The sequence below is a fragment of the Ahaetulla prasina genome, chromosome 1 (assembly GCF_028640845.1).
Source record: "Ahaetulla prasina isolate Xishuangbanna chromosome 1, ASM2864084v1, whole genome shotgun sequence".
Classification (NCBI taxonomy): Eukaryota; Metazoa; Chordata; class Lepidosauria; order Squamata; family Colubridae; genus Ahaetulla; species Ahaetulla prasina.
This window is the reverse complement of record NC_080539.1, coordinates 5,029,968-5,055,584: the sequence shown is the minus strand read 5'-3', so window position 1 is coordinate 5,055,584 and position 25,617 is coordinate 5,029,968. Positions and strand designations below refer to the sequence as shown.

The window sequence follows — 25,617 nt, the reverse complement described above, 5'->3', positions numbered from 1 at the left end:
TTGTATAACATAATAAGAAGAATAACCGAGTTGGAAGGGACCTTGGAGATCATCTAGTCCGGTGATGGCTAACCTTTTTGCCATCGTGCGCCAAAAGCGGGGAGAGCTCAGGGGGGGGGTCACACGTGCAAGTGTGCCCACACCCACAATTCTAGGCACCCCAACCCCCATGTATGCGTGCGCTCTCTCCCACGCTCCCCGCACTTTTGGCACGTGATGGCATGGTGGGCCCGTTTTTTGCTCTCCCCAGGCTCCAGAGCTTCTCTAGGAGCCTGGGGAGGGCAAAAACGCCCCTCCCCACAGAGGCCCTCCGGGCGTCCCACCAGAAGTTGGCAAACGGGCCATTTCCGGCCTCTGGAGGACCTCCAGGGCGGTGGGGAAGGCCGTTTTCGCCCTCCCCAGGCTCCTAGAGAGGCTCTGGAGCCTGGGGAGAGCAAAAGATGGGCCTTCCAGTCCCATCGGAAGTTGGTAAATGGGCCGCTTCTGGCTTCCAGAGGGCCTCGGGGTGGGGGGAATGCCGTTTTCACCCTCCCCAGGCTCCTAGAGGGGCTCTGGAGTCTGAGGAGAGCAAAAAACGGACCTTCCCCACCCCCTCAAGCCCTCCGGAGACAGGAAACTGCCTGTTTCCCTACTTCCGAGTGGTCCAGAAGGCCTGCAAATCAGCTGGCCGGCGTGCGCATGTGACCCAGAGCTGGGCTCGTGTGCCCACTGATATGGCTTTGCGTGCCCTAAGTTCGCCATCATGGATCTAGTCCAATGGTGAGCTTTCCTGGTGAATGTCTGCCTGCTTTGCTCCTAAAAGATAGATGGCCTGCCTTGAATTTCTGGGCCTTGGTAAAAAGCAAGAATTTGGCTGGAAAAGTAGGATTTCAGGATGGGCAGGACTGGAAGGATGTGGGGCAGAGCAGCGATGGGGTCAATTTTAGGGGGCGGTCCAGGCTGCCTTGTGCAGGTTTAAGTGCAAAAAAAAATATGCTTCAGGCAGAATTCAACAGGGGAAGCTGCCTCTCTCCCTTCGGGACGTTTGGCTCCGTTTTGAAATTTATCAGATTGACAGAGTCGGAAGGGACCTTGGAGGTCATCTAGTCCAACCCCCCCCCACCGCCCGAGTAGGAGACCCTACGCCATTTCTGACAGATGGCAGCCCAGTCTCTTCTTGAAAGCTTCCGGTGATGGAACTCCCACAATTTCTGAATAATAGAATAATAACAGAGTTGGAAGGGACCTTGGAGGTCATCTAGTCCAACCGCCCCCCCCGCCGAAGCAGGAGACCCTATACCAGTGACGGCTAACCTTTTCCGGACTGAGTATCCAAAGTGTGCGTGCCCGAATCCCCCAAATGCAATGTCTGTGTGGCCCTGTGCAAGGGCCCCTACCCCGTGCATGTGTGTGTGGGCTCCCAACATGTGCTCTGACTTTGTGCATGCATGAGCCCCCCCCCGCAGGTGTGCGCACCGCAGCAAACCCCCTGCACATGCATGCTCCCCCGGCCTCCCTGCACGCACACATGCCCCCCCCGGCTCACGCCTCTGACCTCTGCGCATGCACAGTAGAGACCTGAAGACCAGCTGGCCAATGGGAGGCATTCTCACATGCCTAACTGCGGCGATGGCTCGGGTGCCCACAGAGAAGCCACTGTGTGCTACCTCTGACACGTGTGCCCTAGCTTCGCCATCATGGTGCTAGAGGGTTGTGTCTGCGCCCCACGAGCCGGGCCTGCTGCCAGAAAGTGACTTGGAAAGTGAGGGGGAAGGGCTGTCAGGACTTACCTCGGGAGCACCGGCTTCCCTGGCTCAGCTCCAGGAGCCAGAAACAGACCAGGTGGAAGAGATAACGAGGCCTCCATCCCCTGACTCTTCCCCCCCCCCCCAGGCCACGCCTTCAGACCCAGCTGACAGCAATCAGGCCTGGCTGGACCCTAGGTTTCATAGGCAGGAGAGGCGGGAACAACAGAAGCAGGGGTGGGGCAGGCCTAGGAAGTGCTGAGTCATGGGGCCACACCCCACAGGATATAAAAGGCAGCCAGAGCTGCTGTGTCTCTTTGTAACAGGCAAATCCACTGAGTAAGAGCTGAAGTTTGTTTCTGGGTGACTCACCAGCGTCGTGGAAAATAACGGAGGCTCTTGGCAGACGCTGGCTATTCTGCTGCCAGAGCTGAAAGCGACGGCTAATTAAGCTATCATTCGGACGGAGGCGAGGGAGGACAGAACATAGGGGAACATATTCTCCAAATAATGTATTTCCTTTGCAAGATAGGCAACAATAATATAATTACAGGTTGTTGTTAGTTGCGAAGTCGTGTCCGATCCATCACGACCCCATGGACAACGTTTCTCCAGGCCTTCCTGTCCTCTCCCATCCTCTGGAGTCCATTTAAGCTCACGCCGACTGCTTCAGTGACTCCATCCAGCCACCTCGTTCTCTGCCGTCCCCTTCTTCTTTTGCCCTCCATCGTTCCCAGCATTCGGCTCTTCTCCAGGGAGTCCTTCCTTCTCATTTGGTGGCCAAAGGATTTGAGTTTCCTCTTCAGGATCTGGCCTTCTAAAGAGCCGTCAGGGTTGACCTCCTCTAGGACTGACCGGTTGGATGGCCTTGCAGTCCAAGGGACTCGCAGGAATCTTCTCCAGCACCAGAGTTCAAAGGCCTCCATTCTTTGGCGCTCAGCCTTCCTTATGGTCCAACTTTCACAGCCACTCATTGCAACTGGGAAAACCATAGCCTTGACTATACGCCCTTTTGTTGGCAGGGTGATGTCTCTGCTTTTTAGAATGCTGTCTAGATTTGCCATAGCTTTCCTCCCCAGAAGCGTCTTTTAATTTCTTGGCTGCAGTCCCCATCTGCGGTGATCTTGGAGCCCAGGAAAATAAAATCTGTCACTACCTCCATTTCTTCCCCTTATATCTGCCAGGAATTGAGAAGGCCGGATGCCATGACTTTAGTTTTCTTAATGTTGAGTTTCAAGCCAACTTTTGCACTCTCCTCCTTACTTACTTAATCACAGGTAGTCCTCGACTTATGACCACAATTGAACCCCAATTTTATGTTGCTAAGCGAGCCAGCTGTTAAGTGGTTTTTTGCCCTATTTTCTTGCCACAATCGTTAAGTGAATCACTGCAATTCTTTAAGTTAGTCCCACGGTTGTTAAGCGAATTTGGCTTCCCCATGGACTTTGCTTGTCAGAAGGTCGCAAAACGGGATCACCTGACCCTGGGACACTATGGCCGTCATAAATACGAAACCAGTTGCCAAGTATCTGAATTTTTGATCCCATGATCCATGGGGATGCTGCAGAGGTCACCACTGTGAAAAATGAGTTACGTTTTCAGCACCGTTGTAAACTTTGAACGGTCACTAAGCAAACTGTTGCACTATCTTAGCCACTCTCTCTCACTTAGCAACAGAAAGGCTGGAGGGCGGGGGGTCGATTGTGGCCATAAGTCGAGGACTACCTGCGCAAACATCAGCCTATAAAACAGGACAAGTTAAAATATTAAACATGCTTTGAAGTTGTTTTTTTTTTTTACAAAAATATTAAAATTAGAAATTAAAATATTCCACGCTCTTTGAAGACTAAACATCTGAAATTATAGGACTGTAACCATTTCCAAGGGACAAAACAAGAAGGGCAATTGAAGCCAGTTTGATTTGGCAAGAGTTCAAACAAAACTCGCGTTCAAACAAAAATAAAACCGAACGCAAAGTGAAATTTGGAAGCCGCGGAAAATGCGATCCTCGGATTATTGGGGTGGGTAGCCGAGGCGCCAGTCCTGAGCCGTTTGCCTTAAAGGACATCACCGCCTCTCAGAAGAGCTTAAACAAGGAAGGTTTATCATTCCCTTCCCATGTTTCTCCAAGGGATTCTGGAAGTTGCGATCTCAAAAATTATTGGGAAGCTGCCAGGATGAGCCGAGCCAATAAAGTTGGAGGGATGATCTGATCAAACAGGTTTTAACGCTCAACTGGTTTCTATCGGAGGCAGGAAATAATGCAAATTATCTTTAATCCCTTTCCATTCCTTTTGAATGCAGCAAACGGGATGTTTTGAGCAAATAGGCCGGCATTCAACATCTAATTACGGTTTTGGCTGGCCTGGTCAACAGTAAGGATTGCTCAAGCAGGCCAAAGGTAGCTTTGCAGAAAGAATAGGAATTGTGAACGTATTTGCTTGGTTGAGTCATCATCGGTAGTCTAAAAAAAATTTTGGCTGAAGAGGTTGTACAAAAAATACTTTTAACCCTCACCACATCTCTGACATTAATACAATTGAACGAGTCCAGGAATATTTTACAGGAAGAGTTCTCCGCTCCTCTGAAAACAACAAAATACCTTATGCCACCAGACTTGAAATCCTGGGATTAGAAAACTTAGAACTCCGCCGACTCTGACAAGACCTGAGTTTAACACACAGAATCATCTATTGCAATGTCCTTCCTGTTAAAGACTACTTCAGCTTCAATCGCAATAATACAAGAACAAACAATAGATTCAAGCTTAATGTTAACCGCTTCAATCTTGATTGCAGAAAATATGACTTCTGTAACAGATTTGTTAACGCTTGGAACAGACTACCTGACTCTGTGGTCTCTTCTCAAACTCCCAAAAGCTTTAACCAAAAACTTTCTACTATTGACCTCACCCCATTCCTGAGAGGACTATAAGGGGCGTGCATAAGTGCACAAAAGTGCCTACCGTTCCTGTCCGATTGTTTCCTTTCATTGTATCTGCTTGTATATAACGTTGTGACAAAAATAAATAAATAAATAAATAAAAAAAGAGGTTCTGACGATTGTGTGGCTCAGCTGGGCATAGGCGGTGGCGGCGGGGTGGGGAGACGGGGATTTTTGCTACTGGTTCATTGAACCATCCACCGCCATTGCTACCGGATCAGCCGATCCGGTCCGAACCGGGAGCATTTCACCCCTGATCTAGATCAGGGTTTCCCAATCTTGGCAACTTTAAGATGGTTTGGGGACTTCCATTCCCAGAATTCCCCATCAAGCATGCTTTAAGAGGGGTAGACTTCCACTCCCAGAATTCCCCAGATAGTATTAGAGCTGAGGTACATGCTTATTAAAGCAGGGGTCTCCAACCTTGGTCCCTTTAAGACTTGTGGACTTCAACTCCCAGAGTCCCTCAGCCAGCAAAGCTGGCTGAGGAACTCTGGGAGTTGAAGTCCACGAGTCTTAAAGGGACCAAGGTTGGAGATCCCTGTATTAAAGCATTCTCCTGCCTGGGGAATTCTTGGAAATGAAGTTCACACGTCTTAGTGTGCTGGTTAGGGAATTCTGGGAGTTGAACTTTACACGTCAGTGTGCTGTCGGGGGAATTCTGGGAGTTGAAGTCCATCCATCTTCAAGCATGGTGGCTGGAGAATTCTGGAAATTGATAATCCCCATTCCTTAAAGTTGCCAAGAGTGAGAAACTCTTGATGTAAATGACGGGGAACAAATGTTTCCATTGCCACTGGAACACCCCTTAATATCAGCAGGATCTCTGGAAGGCCATCGATCTCTCCCTCTTACTTATCCCATTTCGGTTCATCCTTTCTCGCTGCAATCCTGTTCAAAACAGCTGGAAGCAAGAAAGCAAGGACCCAGATTGTTGGGGGCAATAAGTTGACTTTGTATATAATATACAAATGGATGAAGACTATTGCTTGACATAGTGTAAGCCGCCCTGAGTCTTCGGAGAAGGGCGGGATATAAATGCAAATAAAAAAATAAAAAAAATAAAATGGTATAGGGATGAAATCTGTCACTCGAGGCCGGAAAAATTGCTGGCTTGATTGAAAAGCAAAGGCAAAAGGCAAAGCAATAGATGCAATTTACATAGACTTCTGTAAAGCCTTTGATTCAGTGGTACACGACAAACTACTTCTAAAACTAAAATCCTATGGCATCTCCGGACCCCTCCACAATTGGATAACTGCGTTCCTGTCAAATGGGCAACTAGTGGTCAAAATAGGGAGTGCCTATCAAATTCTGCTCCTGTCAATAGTGATGTCTCCCAAGGCGGCGTTCTAGGACCAAAATTCTTCATATTATACATAAACGACCTCTGTGACCATACTATAAGTAACTGTGTTCTCTTTGCCGATGATGTTAAATATTTAACACTACCAACAATGCTGCTACCTTTCAAAAAGACTTTGTGTCGGAATGGTCAAAAATTTGGCAACTCCAAATCTCAACCAACATATGCTCTGTCTTACACATTGGAAAAAAAAATCAGAACACTAAATACAAGCTTGATGGACATGACCTTGTAGATGACCTTCACTCTGTCAAAGACCTTGGAGTTCTTATATCAAATGATCTAAGTGCCAAAGCCCACTGCAACTACATCGCCAAAAAGGCATTAAGAGTTGTAAACCTAATCTTGCGTAGCTTCTTCTCAGGAAAGATTACACTACTAACCAAAGCATACAAAACATTTGCTAGATCAATTCTTGATTACAGCTCATCTGTCTGGAACCCACACTTCATTTCGGACATTAATACAATTAAGCGTGTCCAGAAATATTTTACAAGAAGAGTCCTCCACTCCTCTGATCGTAACAAAATATCTCATGCCACCAGACTTGAAATTCTGGGTTTAGAAAATTTAGAATTCCGCAGCCTTCGGCATGACCTGAGCATAACTCATAAATTCATCTGCTACAATGTCCTTCCTGTCGAAGACTACTTCAGCTTCAGTCACAACAACACACGAGCACACAATAGATTCAAACTTAAAATGAACTGCTCCAATCTTGCTTGCAGAAAATATGACTTCAGTAACATAACAACATAACATAACATAACATAACATAACATAACATAACATAACATAACATCAGAGTTGGAAGGGACCTTGGAGGCCTTCTAGTCCAACCCCCTGCCCAGGCAGGAAACCCTACACCATCTCAGAGTTGTTAATGCCTGGAATGCACTACCAGACTCCATGGACTTATCCACAAATCCCCAAAACTTTAACCAAGACTATCTACTGTTGACCTCACCCCATTCCTAAGAGGTCTGTAAGGGGCGTGCATAAGAGCACCAGCATGCTTACTGTTCCTGTCCTAATGTTCCCTTTGGTTGTATTCATTTTGTGTGTTTATTTCATGCTTATACTTATATATATTGTTGTGTTTGACAGAATAAATAAATAAAGGATTTTGCATGGTGTTGTCCGAGATCCTGGCATTTTACGGGACACAAGGAGACAATTCATTGCTGCCTTAAGGGGTGGTTAGTCTTAAAATTTCGGCGCATGGAACTGTGGGAGAGAAATGTTTTGATCTAGACTTCCGGAGACAGTGAAAAGCACAACATTAGTCCCAAAAACCCTCTTTTTATTTCAATGGCTGTGAATTCTGTTCATTCGCAGCCCGTTGAGTCACAAAGAGTTTGTAAAGAGTCCGACAGAAGTCTGCCACAGTCCTTCAGGATAAGGCTCATATCCACCCACCTTTATCTCCCTTGACACACTGTAAAAGATGTAATTGGCAATTAGCTTTGCAAGGCCACACGAAGCGCAGTGTCAAAACAGAGCTTCAGAATTTAAACCGACCAGAACGAATAAAGTTGCTTCCTTTGCTCCTTTATGTCTTATGGGAGGGATCTCCAAGCCCTACTCCTGAGTCATTCCTTTTGTTTTAACTGTTCTTGCCTTTTGGCAGCTCTGCGCATGCGCGCACTGGAAACAGGCTCCCCGTTCTTCTGCCTTGCTGACGTCTGACTCTGGAGGCTCCGGAGGCAGTACATAACTCCTAGATAGCCCTGGCTCTCTCTCTGCCTTTGATGCAGAGCTCTTGTCCAAGCCTTCCGCAGACTCCAGGACTGGCCCATGTTCCTCCCCAATCTCCTCACTGTCCGACAGCTCCACAGGCCGCTGGTGGGCCGCAACAGAGAAGTGGAAAACGGAAGATAAACAGGGAATAGCAAGCGGACTGTATTAGTGTCAAGGCCGAGATTACAGAAGGGTGTGGGAAATTTTTAATGAATTTTTAATTTTTATGGGCTTTTCATTTTTATATATACCATAACATAACATAATAAGAGTTGGAAGGGACCTTGGAGGTCTTCTAGTCCAACTCCCTGCCCAGGCAGGAAACCCTACACCCCTTCAGACAAATGGTTATCCAACATTTTCTTAAAAATTTCCAGTGTTGGAGCATTCACAATTTCTGCAGGCAAGTTGTTCTACTTATTGATTGTTCTAACTGTCAGGAAATTCCTCCATAGTTCTAAGTTGCTTCTCTTCTTGATGAGTTTCCACCCGTTGCTTCTTGTTCTACCCTCAGGTGCTTTGGAGAACAGCTTGACTCCTTCTTCTTTGGGGCAACCCTTGAGATATTGCTGCTATCATGTCTCCCCTAGTCCTTCTAGTACCTCACTTGATCTTGATTGTATCCCTCTCTTAACTCTTAGCCTAGAGTGACCAGACGTCCCGCTTTTGGTGGGACAGTCCCATTTTTTGAAAATTTGTCCCACGTCCCGCGGTGTTCTGAAAAAGCCCCGATTTTCGGTGGCATGGGAGCAGCCGCAGCACCGAGAGGACAGAAAGGACGGGATCTCAGAGCATCTCCCGCCAGCACAGCCGATGGGAGGGAGGGAGGGCGCCCTCTCCGGCTCTTTCCGCTGGGCGAGCCGAGCCCGAGCTGCCTAGCTAGCCACCTGGGCTGGGCTGGGCCGGTCACAACTCCTTTCTGCCTGCCTGCCTGCCTGGCTGGCTGCGCGCGCCTGTCCTTCTGGTGAGCCTCCTCGCTCCGCCTGCCGAAGGGGACGAAAATGCACAGTCACCGCCTCCTGGCTTTGCCGGGGAGCACGTGACGAGCGTCTCTCTAAGGCGAAGCACGTGCAGAGCGCGCGTCGTCTCTGGCGCGAAAGGAGCCGAAAAATATCGCCGGTGGGAAGCCGGAGGGGGGGAGGGAGAGGGAGTGACCCCTTCTTGCTGCCAGCGATTGAGCGAATTCCTTCTGCCCTTTGGCTGCGCGCTGCTCGCCGTCTCCGAAAAGTACGGTCTGGAAACAGCCGCTGCCTGCTCTCCCTCTCGAACTCCCACCCGAAGCCAATTTCCCGCCGTGCGGATCGGACTGGCAACTCTTGCCAGCTTTTATTCCGCTACAATCCATTTCTCTGGTAGCTTTGACTGGGAAATTTGCTGAAATCAGATCAGTTTGGTGGGCAGATTGCTATTTCTTATCTCTTAAAACTAAGAAGTTCTATTTGTAGCCCTTTAAATAACTCAGGATGTTACAACCAAAGAGATTTCCTTCAGAATATTGTCTACTATTCTTTGTCTTCAACTTAATAGTTTAATCTTACAAAACAGTGAGCCACCATAATAACACCACTTTAACCTTTTGAAACCATTGGATCAATCCTAACCCCCCAGAACTGCCTGGACAAGTCTCTGCAGTTTTCTTGCAAGATTTCAAAAGTGATTTGCCATTTGAATAGCTAGAAATTAAGATTTTTTTTTAAAAAAAACAGATTTCTTCTAACTAGTCTTAGAAGAGTTCATTCAGCATTGCTGTGTGGTTTAATGCTCTAACTATTACAACAAGTCTTAGAGAAGAGACTTCTCTTACACAAACTTTTCAGTTTGTTACAGATTTTCAGCTTCTCCAAGGTTCACTTAAAAATGCTATTCCAAATACCATGGAACCTCCTTTTACTTTCCTAGCCAGAAATAATGAACATTATGCATATTATGAATTGATTTTCCACCGGAAAATATGATTTGAATCAATCCAGCAACACTCCCAATTATACAGAGCTGAGACAATCAAAATTATCAGATTGGACATCTCTGTTAATATCTGTACTATAACACTTGTTCATGAAACCAAGCCTGTCAGGCGTGAAGAATAGGACAATATGTTATGTTCCAGTTAAGCTAATTTATTGCTCATTCTTATAGCCTCCAGTCCCCTAATCCTCTTTGTTGCTCTTCTCTGCCCTCTTTCTAGAGTCTCAACATCTTTTTTACATCGTGGCGACCAAAACTGGACCAAATACCGTTTTTATATTTTAATATTTCATTCGTATACCACCCGGGGTCCTTCTGGGAGGAAGAACTGCGGTATCTATATTTGATAAATCAAAATAAAGTCAGTTGCTAAACAGGATTTCTTCTTCTCAATCAGAAGTAAAGAGATGTGCTTTGTCGATATGCCAAATGATCGTTTTGGAAAGCAAGGCCAAGATTTTAATCACACATTCCGTCTTTCCAATCAACATTTGTATTGTACCGACTTGCAAAATTAATGAATTAACCAGGAGTCTGGTGGCATCACTTCTAACAAAAGTTGATTCGTGCTTTTGTGAACTGTCAAAAATGAAAAACTGTGTAATTTAAATCCCGCAGCTTTCAGAAGCTGGAATACATTTTGTTAAGTCAGAAATGAGGCTACTGGATTCATTCCTGATCTTTTTTTTCTTCCCGTCAGCATTTTTCATATTTTGCAATTTTAAGATGTCTAGGGTCCAACTCCTAGAATTCCCCAGCCAGAGTGTTTTAAGACAGAGTGTTTTAATCCTCAATAGTAGTACCTGTGAGAGGGATCTTGGAGTCCTAGTGGACAACCATTTAGATATGAGCCGGCCGTGTGCAGCAGCTGCTAAAAAAGCCAACACAGTTCTGGGCTGCATAAACATTGGGATAGAATCAAGATCACGTGAAGTGTTAATACCACTTTATGAGGCCTTGGTAAGGCCACACTTGGAATATTGCATTCAGTTTTGGTCACCAAGATGTAAAAAAGATGTTGAGACTCTAGAAAGAGTGCAGAGAAGAGCAACAAAGAGGATTAGGAGACTGGAGGCTAAAACATATGAAGAACGGTTGCAGGAATTGGGTATGTCTAGTTTGATGAAAAGAAGGACTAGGGGAGACATGATAGCAATATTCCAATATCTCAGGGGCTGCCCCAAAGAAGAGGGAGTCAAGCTATTCTCCAAAGCACCTGAGGGTAGAACAAGAAGCAACCAATCAAGGAGAGAAGCAACCTGGAATTAAGGAGAAATTTCCTGACAGTTAGAACAATTAATCAGTGGAACAACTTGCCTGCAGAAGTTGTGAATGCTCCAACACTGGAAATTTTTAAGAAAATGTTGGATAACCATTTGTCTGAGATGGTGTAGGGTTTCCTGCCTGGGCAGGGGGTTGGACTAGAAGGCCTCCAAGGTCCCTTCCAACTCTGTTGTTATATTATATTAAGACGGGTGGACCTGATCAGATACTGTGCTGGCTGGGGAATTCTGGGAATTGAAGTCCATCCGTTTTAAAGGAGACTGGCTGGGGGCTTCTGGGTGTTGAAGTCCACCCATCTTAAAGGATGCAAGCTGGGGAATTCTGGGAGTTGGGAGTCCACTCATCTGAAAGCATGCTGGTTGGGGAATTCTGGAAGTTGAACGCTATACAATTTTATTGTGCTGGCTGGGGAATTCTGGGAGTCGATCCATCTTAAAGCATGCTGGCTGGAGAATTCTGGGAGATGAAGTCCACAGGATATAAAACAGGGTGAAGTGCTCCCGGTTCGGACCTGATCGCCTGATCCGGTAGCAATGGCGGCGGGAGAACCGGTAGCAAAAATCCTTGCCCCCCTCCCCCCCCGCATGCCCACCTGAGCTGCGCGATCATCAGGTTTTTTTTTTACTTTTAAAAGCATTTTTTCTTTGGCCGAAAAAATGCTTTTAAAAGTAAAAAAAAAAAAGCCTCTGATGATTTCACCCCTGGTATAAAGTTGGCAATAGTTCATCACCCCTGCTTTACAGGGCAAATTTAAGATTAGAGAGGGGAAAAAACCCAGAAAAATGGGGTGGGGGTGGGGGAGAAACAGAGCTTGTTTGCTTTTTCATTTCCCTCCAACGCTGTTTGGGGGACAAAAAAATAGGAAAAAAATGTTTAAAAACCCTGTTTTTTCCCCCTTAGGCCTTGCCATCTCCAATCAAGATCCAAGAGCCAGATGAAACTCAATGGGGCCAAGCCCAAAAACAAGTTTGCGCTGGGGAAGTCAAAGGCCAGGGTATCAATCTATTCACATGATGCCAAGGGAAGCAAGCATGTCACATTTCCAAGGGTGTGCTTTGTAAGGGAAACTATGACAATCTGCGTGGGCAGGAGTTCAAATGAAGGTAATCTCTTTATCCTAAGGTGACCCACTTTTTTACAATGAGGACACAAATAAATAAATAAACAAAATTAAAAATAAAACATAGAGCTACACGAACAACTACTATTAATCTTCTCATCGTTTTCATCACCAATCTCTTTCCACTTATGACTGTATGACTGTAACTTTTTGTTGCTATCATTAAGGGTTAAATTGCAACCTATGACCATCATTTGTGTTGTAAATGTTGTACCTTTGATGAAGGTATTTTTTTTTTCTTTTATGTACACTGAGAGCGTATGCACCAAAGACAAATTCCTTGTGTCTCCAATCACACTTGGCCAATAAAAAACTCTATTCTATTCTATTCTGAACGTATCTTTTCTTTTATGTACACTGAGAGCATATGCACCAAAGACAAATTCCTTGTGTCTCCAATCACACTTGGCCAATAAATTCTATTCTACATTCTACATTCTATTCCATTATTCTATTCCATTCTCAATAAAGATTCTATTCTATTCTATTCTATTCTATTCTGTATTCTCTTCTGTTGTCTATTGTCTGTTCTATTCTATTCTATTCTGAATAAATAAATGATTAAAACTGAAACAATAACATAAGCGAATCAACGTGTAAATAAAATTATACATATTTGGAAATGATTAAATAATGAATTAATACGTGAATTATTGTGCTCACCTGTGTATGATTGAATATGTGTGTGTGTGTGCCGTGTTTGCTTTTGGGTGGCTTGCTGCTGCAGAGGATGTTGGTGATTTCGAGTCTGATTTTGTTAGCGTCATCGGGGTTGATTTTGGTCAGGCTGGTTTCAACTCCGCATATAATGGTTTCAGCGGGGATGTGTTTGGGAGTGACTGCAAAGTTGAATCCTTTGGAAAGGACATCGGTTTCAGCTTTGGTGAGGATCCTATCTGAGATGTTATGCACTGTTTGTTTCATGTGTGGCTGTGAGGGGTTTGTTTCTGGCGTTCTTGTAGTCTTCGGAGTTTGTTGGTGTGTGTGTCTGTCTTGAGGGTGGTCTGTGTTTCGGCTCTCCAGACGGCGAGTTGTTTGGATTTGTCCCAAAGTGCAGGGTGGATCTTGTTGCTGAGTTTGAGGTGAAGTGTGAGGAGATCTTTGTTGATTTGATCTAGGAGGAATCTTTTTGTGTGAAGTTCATTTCTGATTAGGGCCAATTCTGTTCTTTTTAGGATGCGTTTGGCGGCTGCAGAGTTGGAGTGGAATTTCAATTGGAAGCATGTGGGGATTATATTTTGATCTCGGCAGTTTCGTAGGAATGCAAGGTCACATAAAATGGATATATTTATTTTATATCTTCCACGATGCTGATGAGTCACCCAGGAACAAACTTCAGCTTAGTTAATCAGTGGATTTGCCTGTTACGAAGAGACACAGCAGCTCTCGCTGCCTTTTATATCCTGTGGGGTGTTGCTCCATGACACAGCACTTCCTAGGCCTGCCCCACCCGCTTCTGTTCTTCCTCCTCTCCTGCCTACGAAACCTAGGGTCCAACCAAGCCTGATTGCCATCAGCTGGGTCTGGAGGCGTGGCCTGGGAAGGGGAAGTGTCAGGGGACGGAGGCCTCGTTATCTCCTCCACCTGGCCTGCCTCTGGCTCCTGGAGCTGAGCCGGTGCTCCCGAGGTAAGTCCTGACGGCCCTTCCCCCTCACTTTCCAAGTCACTTTCTGGCAGCAGGCCCGGCTCCAAGTCACTTTCTGGCAGGAAGCCCGGCTCGGGGGGCGCAGACACAACAGTATGTATGTATATGTGTATATATGTATATATGTGTATGTATGTATAGGAACATCTGAGTATCAGTTTATTATTGTTTCACTTGCTTTTTTTTTAACTTTAATATACATTTATACAGGCCATAATAAAAGTTATCAACAGGGTTTTTTCTCTCTCTCTTCAGTTAGTACACTACGGGTCGAGAATTAAACGCATGCAGTTACAAAGGAGAGGTAGTCGTAGAAACACCGTATTAAAGATCTAAAAATACAAACGTCATATAAATTAAAAAAAAAAGAACACTTTCAAACGAATTTCCGAAATTGCTTGTTACTGATAAATAAAGTAAAAAGTACATTACTTTTGTCAAAGGAAAAGTAAAAATTAAAAGACAGGGAAAGTGGGGAGGGGGGAAAAAAGGGAGAGAAAAACGCACAAAGACATGTCCTTCACACTGTAAAAATTCGATGGTGCTTTAAATGCCAATCAACTTCCATTCGAAGAGGTTCGACAGTTTTTTGTTTTTTTTAAAAAGAAGGGATTGAAATGAGTCCATTATAAACAAGCTTATTATTATTTTTTTGTTTCCTCTTTTCAAGTGATGGCAGTAAGAAAGCCTCCAAAGAGAGCCAATGATGAAATTCCCGTTTTTAAAATAACCTTTTGACTTGCGCAAAAATGGGTGGGTGGATGGAACAAGAGGCGATGGACAGCAGGACAGATGTCCTCAAAAGCTGCTCCAGATAAACCTGATTATAATTATTTCTTAATGCTATATATATATATATAAAACCAAAGACCTATATATATATATATATATATATATATATATATATATATATATATATATATATATATGTATATTTAAAGAAAAGCTTCTGCTACAGAAGCACCCTGTTCCGTCCAGGTGGCAGCCGGCATGCAACAAAAGAATGAAAGCAACCAAGCAAGCCAGGATTATAGGACAGGCCAGGAAACCAGGTCAGAATGCTATCGAAAGTCAGTTTGTTTCTCTCCATCTTAGCAACGCTAAGACTTCAACTCCCAGAATTCCCCAGCCGGCTATGTAGGGAATTCTGGGAGTTGGAAGTCTGCACAACCTCTTTAAAAAGATGAGAAGGTCGAGAAAATGCCACTCTTAAGAGTATTTACTCAAGTATTAAGATCAAGGGCTATAAAACCAAAGAATTCACCTTACGACACGTCTACACAACTTCAAAACGTCTGCTAAGAAAGCTGCAGGTTTAAAGTCCGAGAGGATTTTTTTTGTTATTTTTTTGCGATGTCTCTCCTGCACCCTCAACGAGTCAATAATGAATTTATCTTTTACCCTTCTCTGCCCGGGCAGGAAGAATGGATAAGTTGTGCCTTTTCTGTATTCTTTTTTTAATTATCAAAATAAAATAAAATAATAATAATAATAATAATCCCCACCGATAAACACAGTTTAGTAAATTAGTGCAATATAAAGTATTCGGGCGAGAGGGAATTCGGGAAGAAACACCAAGCTCGTACGTCTACGACTGACCTTCTCAAAAGGTCTGTTATTTTGCCTTCTCAAGTTATTTATTTATTTATTTTGCAAAATGCAATCCTGATGGTTGGAAGTCGGGGTCTTCGTGCCACTCACACCCGGCTGCAAAGCTTCGCGGGGATGCAAGTCCAGAGCAAACGACGTCGACGCCTTCGTTCGTTTTTTTTTTCTTTTTGTTCCGCGATGCAAACGTCCGTCCCGTTTCCCGAAGCGGCAACCAAAATTTGGGGGAGTTTGGCGGAAAGAAATCTTTCCGGAGAAGGACGCCGGCTCCTTTTTCTCGTAATCTATGAAGACGGCGAATCGTTGCTTGCTTGCCAAGATTAAAATTGCGGTGGAAATGGGTATTTCCCCATCTGGCTGTGAGACGAAAGATGGACAAAACGTTTGTCGAAGGGCAATTTTTTTCCTCCCCCCACGTTCTTTGCAATTTTTCCCCCCTCCGTTTCACGGACTGTTTTTTTCCCTTCTTCCTTTCTTCCTTTGAAAGAAGCCAACTTTCCTTCGGAATGGGAAATGCTCAGATTTTGGCTACGCTGTGTGGTCCCCCAGGAATAGGGCACGGTGGTGCTGGTCTTCTATTCGTAGACGGCGACGGCGTTGCAGCACAGAGCCGAGAGTCTCCGTTCAATACTAGCTTTATCTGAAAAACGAAGCGAAGGAAAAAAAGAATTAAGGATTTTAAGGAAAAAAACAACACCTTAAAATATCAGCATGGTTGTGAGTAACGCTTGCTCTGCGTTGGAAGCTTGTGGGCCTGCTCTGGGTTAGTCACGCAAAATCTTGAAAAAAAGCATCTGGGATGACGTACGTTAAGCTAGATCTACAACGGGTTGCAAGCTCGCTATAGTTTTGCAACTTTTGCTTTACGTAAGCTCGAATTTCCATTAGGACGGTTGTATAGATCAGGGGTCTCCAACCTTGGCAACTTTTAAGACTTGTGGACTTCAACTCCCAGAATCCCTCAGCCAGCAAAGCAGGGATCTCCACAACCTTGGAAACTTTAATTTGGGCCGATTGAGGCTTACCGTGTGTGACTTAGCAACAAAAATGTTGGGGCTTAATTATGGTCCTAAGTCGAGGACTAACTGTATAACACAAAATGAGCAGCCTCCAAACAAAAAATGCTATTTTTGTATCCAGGTAGTTCTCGACCTCGGTCAGCGATTTGTATACATTAATGAATGGTAACCTAGGATTGCTGTTTTTATTTTTCGGCTGCGCTGTGCTTTGTTCGAATTACGTAATCTATAAAAGTAGCAACCCCCCCCCCACAACGTACAACGGTTGATGTTCTCAATGTCAGCCGGATCCTGCAAGATCTTCGCGAGGCCTTCCATCAGCAACGCGGCTTTGTGGTACCGGTAAGCAATGTCTTCGGTCTGCTGAAACATCTCATCCAAGGCTGCTGCCTGGACCTGAGGAGGAGGAGGAGAGGCAGTTGAACAGAGATCAAGAAGAAAAGGACAGGAGACACACACTCTCTCTCTCTCTCCTTCCTTCCTTCCATCCATCCATCCATCTTTCTTCTTTCTATCTTTTATCTGTATCATCCACCCATTCCTCTCTCTGTCCATCCATCTTCTTTCATCATATCCTGGCTTTTATCCTGGCTGTACACCGCCCTGAGTCCTTCGGGAGAAGGGCGGTTTATAAATCTAATAAATAATAATAATAAAATAATAATAATCTATCTGTCTGTCTCTCTAATCTATCATAGATCTTTCTATCTCTCTACCTGTTCTGTATCCCCTCGCCTCCGTCCGAGCGATGGCTTAAATTAACCGGCACTATCAGCTCTGGCAGCAAAAGAGCGAGCGTCTGCCAAGTGTCTCTGTTATCTCCCTCGATGCCGATGAGTCATCCAGGAACAAACAGTACTTCAGCTCTTAGTTAAGCAGTTAATTTACCTGCTATGAAGAGGCACAGCAGCTCTTGCTGCCTTTATATCCTGTGGGGTGTGGCTCCATGACTCAGCACTTCCTAGGCCTGCCCCACCCTTGCTTCTGTTGTTCCCGCCTCTCCTGCCTACGAAACCTAGGGTCCAGCCAGGCCTGATTGCCCTCAGCTGGGTCTGGAGGCGTGGCCGGGGGGGAGAGTCAGGGGACGGAGGACTCGTTATCTCTTCCACCTGGCCTGCCTCTGGCTCCTGGAGCTGAGTCACGGAAGCCGGTGCTCCTGAGGTAAGTCCTGACGGCCCTTCCCCCTCACTTTCCAAGTCACTTTCTGACAGGAGGCCCAGCTCGGGGGGCGCAGACACAACACTACTGGTATCTCTCTACCTGTATCTATCTATCTATCTATCTATCTATCTATCTATCTATCTATCTATCTATCTATCTATCCATCCATCATCTTTCTCCGTATCTATCTATCTATCTATCTATCTATCTATCTATCTATCTATCTATCTATCTATCTATCTATCTATCTATCTATCTATCTATCGTCTATGTATGTATGTATGGATCCATCTATTATCATTATTTCTCTATCATCTATCTATCTATCTATCTATCTATCTATCTATCTATCTATCTATCTATCTATCTATCTATCTATCTATCATCTATAATTATCTATCATGTATGTACAGTATGTATGTATGTATCCATCTATCATCATTATTTCTCTATCATCTATTTATCACCTATCTATCTATCTATCTATCTATCTATCTATCTATCTATCTATCTATCTATCTATCTATCTATCTATCTATCTATCTATCTAATCTGCTAAACAAATAATTCCATCAACACTGTCAGATTATTTACTGAATCTGCACTACTATTAATCGTTTCATAGTTCCCATCACCAATCTCTTTCCACTTATGACTATATGACTATAACTTGTTGCTGGCAATCCTTATGATTTATATTGATATATTGACCATCATTTGTGTTGTAAATGTTGTACCTTGATGAAGGTATCTTTTCTTTTATGTACACTGAGACCAGATGCACCAAGACAAATTCCTTGTGTGTCCAATCACACTTGGCCAATAAAATTCTCTTCTATTCTATTCTATTCTATCATCTATCCATCCATCCATCTATCTACCCTTTCTCCCCCAAATAAGATATCCCCTGATAATAAGCCCAATTGGGCTTTTGATCACATGGCAATAAGGCCAACCGCTTATTTCAAGGTAAAAAAAACAAAACCTCACAAATTCAATCAAACTTCTTGAATTCGCAAGGTTTGGTTTTAGCCTACAATGTACTTGCTTGCAGACAAAGGCAAGACACACGACAGAGCTGCAAGGCAGGTAAGACGCGCATCTTGCGTCTCCCCTGCCACACACGCCACCTCCTTCGATAGAAGAGCCGGGGGCTGTGGAAAAGGAAGCTGGCCGGGTGCAGGCTTTGGGCGTCTGGGGCTGCCCGGCGGAGAGGCGGGAGTGGGAGTTTGCAGGCAAGTGGGATGGATGGATGGATGGATGGATGGCAGGTAAGTACCAAGAACGCCAGGGAGATGCCCACCTTTGAGGTGACCACGCTCGCCGCCTCCTGCACCCCCAAAATAATAAGACCCCCCCACCAATAATAAGGCCAAGCCCTTATTTCGAGGTTCAAAAAAATATAAGACAGGGTCATATTTTCGGGAAAACACGGTATACCTATTTCTATTTTATTCCTATTATTCCTATTCCATTCCATTCCATTCCATTCCTTCCTCTTCCTGTTCTTCCTAATCTATTCCTATTCTTCCTATTCCATTCCATTCCTTCTTATTCTATTCCTATTATTCCCATTCCATTCCATTCCATTCCATTCCATTCCATCCCTTCCTCTTCTATTCCTATTATTCCTATTCCTATTATTCCATTCCATTCCATTCCATTCCATTCCATTCCATTCCATTCCATTCCTTCCTATTCCTATTCTATTCCATTCCATTCCATTCCTTCCTCTTCTTATTAATCCTATTATTGCTATTCCATTCCATTCCTATTCCATTCTTCAATACCCTGTCTCTGAGTTTCCTGGCTAAGCAGGGGGTTGGACTAGAAGACCTCCAAGGTCCCTTCCAACTTTGTTGACTTACAAAAATTAAATCTTTAGGGCCTGCAACTACATGATTTACGGTAGATTCTGGGAAAGGCTTCAACCTTCCATCACAGACGCATCTTGGAGACTATACAGCCCCCCGGGGATATTCAAGGGAAGGATAATGAAGTCTGATGAAAGATCGGTTAGATAACGTCACCAAAAACTTTCCCCAAATTAAGAGGAAGAAGTAACGAGCGGAAAGCACCCTTAATTAATCCCCAGGTGCTCTGCTTGTGCCGGAGTTGTTTTGCGTGCCTGGTTTAAGAGCAGCAGGAGGCTTTCTATAGCTAATTCTCGAATTTATGACCATTATGGGGGGGCCAGGATTTTTTTTTTTTTAATTTACATTTATATCCCGCCCTTCTCCGAAGACTCAGGGCGGCTTACAGTGTATAAGGCAATAGTCTCATTCTATTTGTATATTTACAAAGTCAACTTATTGTCCCCCACAACAATCTGGGTCCTCATTTTACCTACCTTATAAAGGATGGAAGGCTGAGTCAACCTTGGGCCTGGTGGGACTAGAACCTGCAGTAATTGCAGGCAGCTGTGTTTTAATAACAGGCTTCTTACAGCCTGACCCACACCGCGGCCCTTTTGCTAAAAGGGAGACAGCTTTTTTTGGGTTGTTAAGCGAATCATGCCGTTATTAAGCAAATCTGGCTTTCCCCATCGATTTTGCTTGTCATATGCTAGCTGGGAATTTTATTACCGTATATACTCGAATATAAGCCGATCCGAGTATAAGCCGAGGTCCCCAATTTTACCCCAAAAACTGGGGTAAACTGGGGACTCGAGTATAAGCCGAGGGTGGGAAATGAGGCACCTACCGGTTGGGGAAACCCTCCCTCCCTCAGCTGAGAAGGCTGGCGGCTCCCCGCCCGCCTCTCACTGCACCGCAGGGCTTCCCGCTACCGTCCGGTAAAATGTGAAAAAAAGAAAAAAAAAAAAAACTCGAGTATAAGCCGTATATACTCGAGTATAAGCCGAGGGGCTTAAAAAAAAACAAAAACTCGAGTATAAGCTGTATAGACCCGAGTATAAGCCGAGGGGACGTTTTTCAGCACAAAAAACGTGCTGAAAAACTCGGCTTATACTCGAGTATATACGGTATTTATTTTTTATTTATTTATTTATTTATTTTATAAATAAAAGGTGATAAAAGGTGGTAAATGGCCACCCCGTGACCCTGGGATGCCGCAAACATGATAAAATACAGGCCTGCTGCACGGCGGCCAAATTTTGATCACGTGACCCTGGGGACGCCGCAACGGTTGTAAGCGCGAAGATCGGTCGTAAGTCGCTTTTTTCCCCAGTGCCGTTGCAACTTGGAACAGTCGCTAAACAAGTCAAGCACAAAATCAGGAGATTCCGGCCGTTCTAATGAGCATAAAGATTTATGGCAAGCTCAAGCTCTCTACGGGTAGTCCTCTACTTACGACCACAACAGAGCCCCAAAATACTGTCGTTAAGGGAGTTTTATGACCATTCTCGCCACAATTGTTAAGCGAATCACCTGCAGTTGTTAAAGTGAGTAACACGGTTGTTAAAAAGAATCTGACTTCCCCATCGACTTGGCTTGTCAGAAGGTCGCAAAAGGGGATCACGTGACCCAGCGATGGTCATAAATCTGAAACCAAGTTGCCAAACGCCTGAATTTTTGATCATGTGACCCACGGGAACGCTGCAATAGTCGTAAGTGTGAAAAATGGTCGTAAGTCCCTTTGTTTTAGTGCCGTTGTAACTTCAAAGGTCACTAAATGAGCTGTTGTAAGTCGAGGACTACCTGTACAAGAATCTGAGCTATTAACAGTCAAGAGAAATGAGCGGAAGATAAGAAGGGCATTCAAGTTGAACTGGACTTAGATCTTTTGCGGGTGCAAAGGGACTCATGACGTATGACGTGTTTGACTCCGCCCTCGGGCTCAGCCTGGTCGTCTCCTTCAACCAATGTGTCAGTTTTGGAAGGCAATTTTCTTTCTTTCTTCTTAATTGCCACATTATTTTAGCTGGGGAAGTTGGGAGAGGGGTTGTTGTTGGAGCAGTAGAAAGTTAGTCATAACAACATTCCGTATTCAAGGACATCCTGCGTCTGATGGAGACTGCTTGAAGATTATATCCAATTGGGTACTTACGGGACCGCCTGCTGTTACCGCATGCCTCCCACCGACCCGTACGCTCTCACAGAGAGGGATTTCTCAGGGTGCCGTCCGCCAAGCAATGTCAGCTGGCGGCCCCCAGGGGAAGGTCCTTCTCTGTGGGGGCTCCCACACTCTGGAACGAACTTCCCCCGGGTTTACGCCAAATACCTGACCTTCGGACCTTCCGCCGCGAACTGAAGACACATCTTTTCATTCGCGCGGGGCTGGCTTAAATTTTATTGATTTTAAATTTTCTATTATTAATTTTAAGGGGTTTTTTAGTTTTATATATTTTAAAGTTTTTTAGGCCAATTATAAAATAAGTTTTTTAATTTGTACTTTAATTGTATATTGTATTGTCTGTTTTACTTTGGCTGTACACCACCCTGAGTCCTTCGGGAGAAGGGCGGTATAAAAATCGAATAAATAATAATAATAATAATAATAATAATAATAATAATTGTGAAGAGCTGATTGGACAATGTGATGAACTTGTGGACGTGGGGCAGGGCTGTGAACTGTCAACTGGGTGTGGAAAACCTGGAAGCTTTCAGTTTCGGGTTTTCCCAGCTGTGCCAACACGACATCTCTAATAAATTGGGACTTTGAGGAACCTCATGCCTCAGAGCTTTATTTCGTTGGGGGTGTTTCTTGGAACCCTGACACAATGGTTGTAAGTCAAGGACTACCCATGGAAAGGAAGCCACTGCGAGCTGCCTTTCCCCACTCCACCCCAATGCTCCGTAAACTGCCTTCTCTACTGTCCAGTGATCGATCCGGTCAGTTTCCTTGCTTTCTTACCATTTCCACTGCGCAACTGTAGATGAGCTTTTCAGCCGTGACGCTGTTAATTTCATCGACGAAACGCTGCTTATCCGAGAAAAAGTGGTTCAGCTTTTCGGTCAGCTTCTTGCACATGGCGATGCAGAATTTGTACCTCTCATTCAGGTTTTTGACAACTGCGAAGGAGGAATCGGAAAGGGGAAAAAAATGGTAGTCAATTAGCAAAATAAATAAATAGATTAAAAAAATCCCATTTGACTCTGGCTATTACGACAGAATGAGGGAGGGTATATGCATAATTTTGTGTTTATTTATTTAGTCAGGTTCATATAGTGTATATTGGAGGAGTGGTGCGGTGGCCTAGAGGTGGAGCTCTCGCCTCACAATCAGGAGGCTGTGAGTTCGATCCTAGGTAGAGGCAGATATTTCTCTCTCTGGGCACAATGAGAATATATCTGAATAAAACTCTGCATTGGCGACAGGAAGGGCATCCGGCCAGTAATCAGTCAGCTCCATTCAGTTGCCCCTACTCCACCCCTATGTATCTATGTACAGTATGTATGTATGTATTGTCATTGGTTACAAGGAACACCTCCAACGAAATAAAGCTCTGAGGCTTGAGATTCCTCAAAGTTCCAATTTATTAGAGATGTCATGTTGGCACAGCTGGGAAAACCCGAAATTGAAAGCTTCCAGGTTTTCCACACCCAGTTGACAGTTCACAGCCCTCCCCCACACCCACAAGTTCATCACATTGTCCAATCAGCTCTTCACACTCAATTGGATACAATCTTCAGGCAGTCTCCATCAGACGCAGGATGTCCTTGAATACGGAATGTTGTTATGACTAGCTTTCTACCGCTCCAACAACAACCCCCCTCCCAACTTCCCCAGCTAAAATATGTGGCAGTTAAGAAGCAAAAAAGAAAATTTTCTTCCAAAAGTGACAGGCTTCTTGCCCTCAGGAAAGGAATGCATCCTGGTACAAGACTGAAGTCAGGGGACATTTTTGCTTCTTAACTGCCATGTATGACCGGGATTCAGCCGGGTCGGACGATCCGGATGTTAATTTTAATCTGGTGCACCGAACCGGTAGTTGCAAGGACTGGCTGACTTCACCCACCCTTCCCAGAAGTCTCCATGCAGCCCGTCTTGGATGCCAGGTAAGTACAGGCTCTGCGCAGAGGCTCTGGTAGGGAGAAAAATGGGCCTACTGGAAGTACTGGAAGTCCAGAAACAGGCCCATTTCTGGCCTCCGGAGGGCCTCCAGAGCACAGGGGAGGCCATTTTTACTTTCACGGAGGCTTGAGAAAAAGCCGCGGAGCCTGGGGAGGGCGAACAAACCCCCCCTATTGTGGTGCAGGAAGCCAAGTAGGCCACACCGCCTGGCCACGCCCACCGAGCAAAGAACCAGTTGCTAAAAATTTTCAATCCCACCCCTGAATGTATGTATGGATAGATAGCTAGATAGATAGCTAAGAGTATTGTTCTGTCCCCCTCTCCTCAGTCCGAGCGATGGCTTAATTAGCTGGCACTATCAGCTCTGGCAGCAAACTAGCGAACGTCTGCCAAATGTCTCTGTTATCTCCCTTGATGCCGATGAGTCAACGAACAGTACTTCAGCTCAAGTCAAGCAGTTGATTTGCCTGCTACGCATAGCAGCACTTTATATCCTGTGGGGTGTGGCTCCATGACTCAGCACTTCCTAGGCCTGCCCCACCCCTGCTTCTGTTGTTCCCGCCTCTCCTGCCTACGAAACCTAGGGTCCAGCCAGGCCTGATTGCCATCAGCTGGGTCTGGAGGTGTGGCCTGGGGGGGGAAGAGTCAGGGCACGGAGGCCTCGTTATCTCCTCCACCTGGCCTGCCTCTGGCTCCTGGAGCTGAGCCAGGGAAGCCAGTGCTCCTGAGGTAAGTCCTGATGGCCTTCCCTCTCACTTTCCAAGTCACTTTCTGGCAGGAGGCCCGGCTCAGGGGACGCAGACACAACAGGTTAACCTTTTTGCCATCACCTGCCAAAAGCGTGGGGAGCATGGGGGTCACACGCATGGGTGCCCAAACCCATAATTCAATGTCCCTCTGCCCCCTGTGAACAACCCCCTCCGTTTCTCGCCCTCTCTAGGTTCCAGAAGCTGTCCTGGAGCCTGGGGAGGGAGAAAATGGCCTCCGCGCGAGTCCTGTACTTACCTGGCATCCAAAATGGGCCATGTGGAGATTCCTGGGAGGGGAGGGGGTAGGGCCAGCCAAAACTCATCTGTGCGCTGGAGCTGAGCTAGGGCAACGGGTCGTGTGCCCGCAGCTATGGTTCTGCGTGCCCCCTGTGGCCCGCACGCCATAGGTTTGCCATCACGGGTCTAGGGCAAGGGGGTCAAACTCAATTTCATTGAGGGCTACATCAGCGCTGTGGTTGACCTCGGAAGGGCCCGGGCAGGTGTGGCTGACTGGGTGGGTGTGGCCAGCTTGACGCCATCCCCCAAACTGTTGCCGTATTTCCTCAACACATTGAGCAGACCAAGGCGGCCCCATGGGCCGTATCCGACCACATCGTGGGCAGGATCCGGCCCCTGGGCCCTGAGTTCGACACCCCTGGTCTAGGGTCTCCTGCTTGGGCAGGGGGCTGAGCTAGAACGCCATCAAAGTCACTTCCGGCTCTATTCTGATTGATTGATTGAAATGGTCTAGGGCAGGGGTCTCCAACCTTGGCAACTTTAAGCCCGGTGGACCAACTCCCAGAATTCCGCAGCCAGTTGGCCACACCCACCTGCCCCCCCTCCCCGAGATCAACTACAGCCCTGATGTGGCCCTCAATGAAATTGAGTTTGACCCCCTAGGGCAGGGGTCGGCCACCTTAAACACTCAAAGAGCCATTCGGACCTGTTTTCTACAGGAAAAGAAACACAATGGGATCCACAAAACCTGGGTGGGTGTGGCCAACTCGATGTCACTCACTCCCAGCCAGTCACATGACCACCTAGCCACACCTACCCATCCACAAACCTATTCTCTATGTCTCTTCCCCATCTGTGTCTCTCTCCCTCTCTCCCCTCTCTATGTATCTGTTCTGTCTCCTTCCCCACTTCGGACCCACGAGTTGGCCTTCAGCCAGTGGATTCAAGGCTCTTATCAGTCCTGGCAGAGAAATCGCAGCTGCCTGCCAAAGTTCAAACAAATGACTCACGTAGCAAGACTTTCAGCTCTTTTTGAAACGGTTCAGCTAAACTTTGGCTTCCCGTGGAGCCGTCCCAAAG

The 25,617-nt window shown here is 45.6% G+C and overlaps 1 protein-coding gene across 4 annotated transcripts in view; it reads right to left on the bottom strand.

Annotated features, from left to right (window-relative positions):
• Positions 1-14,698: 14,698 nt before the first annotated feature.
• The window catches only part of ULK2 (unc-51 like autophagy activating kinase 2), a 159,957-nt gene continuing 149,038 nt past the window's right edge, over positions 14,699-25,617 (bottom strand). For all 4 annotated transcript variants that reach the window (XM_058164032.1, XM_058164033.1, XM_058164034.1 and 1 more), the window contains 3 exons: positions 22,391-22,548; positions 16,675-16,810; positions 14,699-16,035 (listed from right to left, as the gene is read on the bottom strand). In XM_058164032.1, the coding sequence (XP_058020015.1) occupies positions 15,971-16,035; positions 16,675-16,810; positions 22,391-22,548 (359 nt within the window). In that variant the 3' untranslated portion in view covers positions 14,699-15,970. The remainder of the gene's footprint in view (positions 16,036-16,674; positions 16,811-22,390; positions 22,549-25,617) is intronic.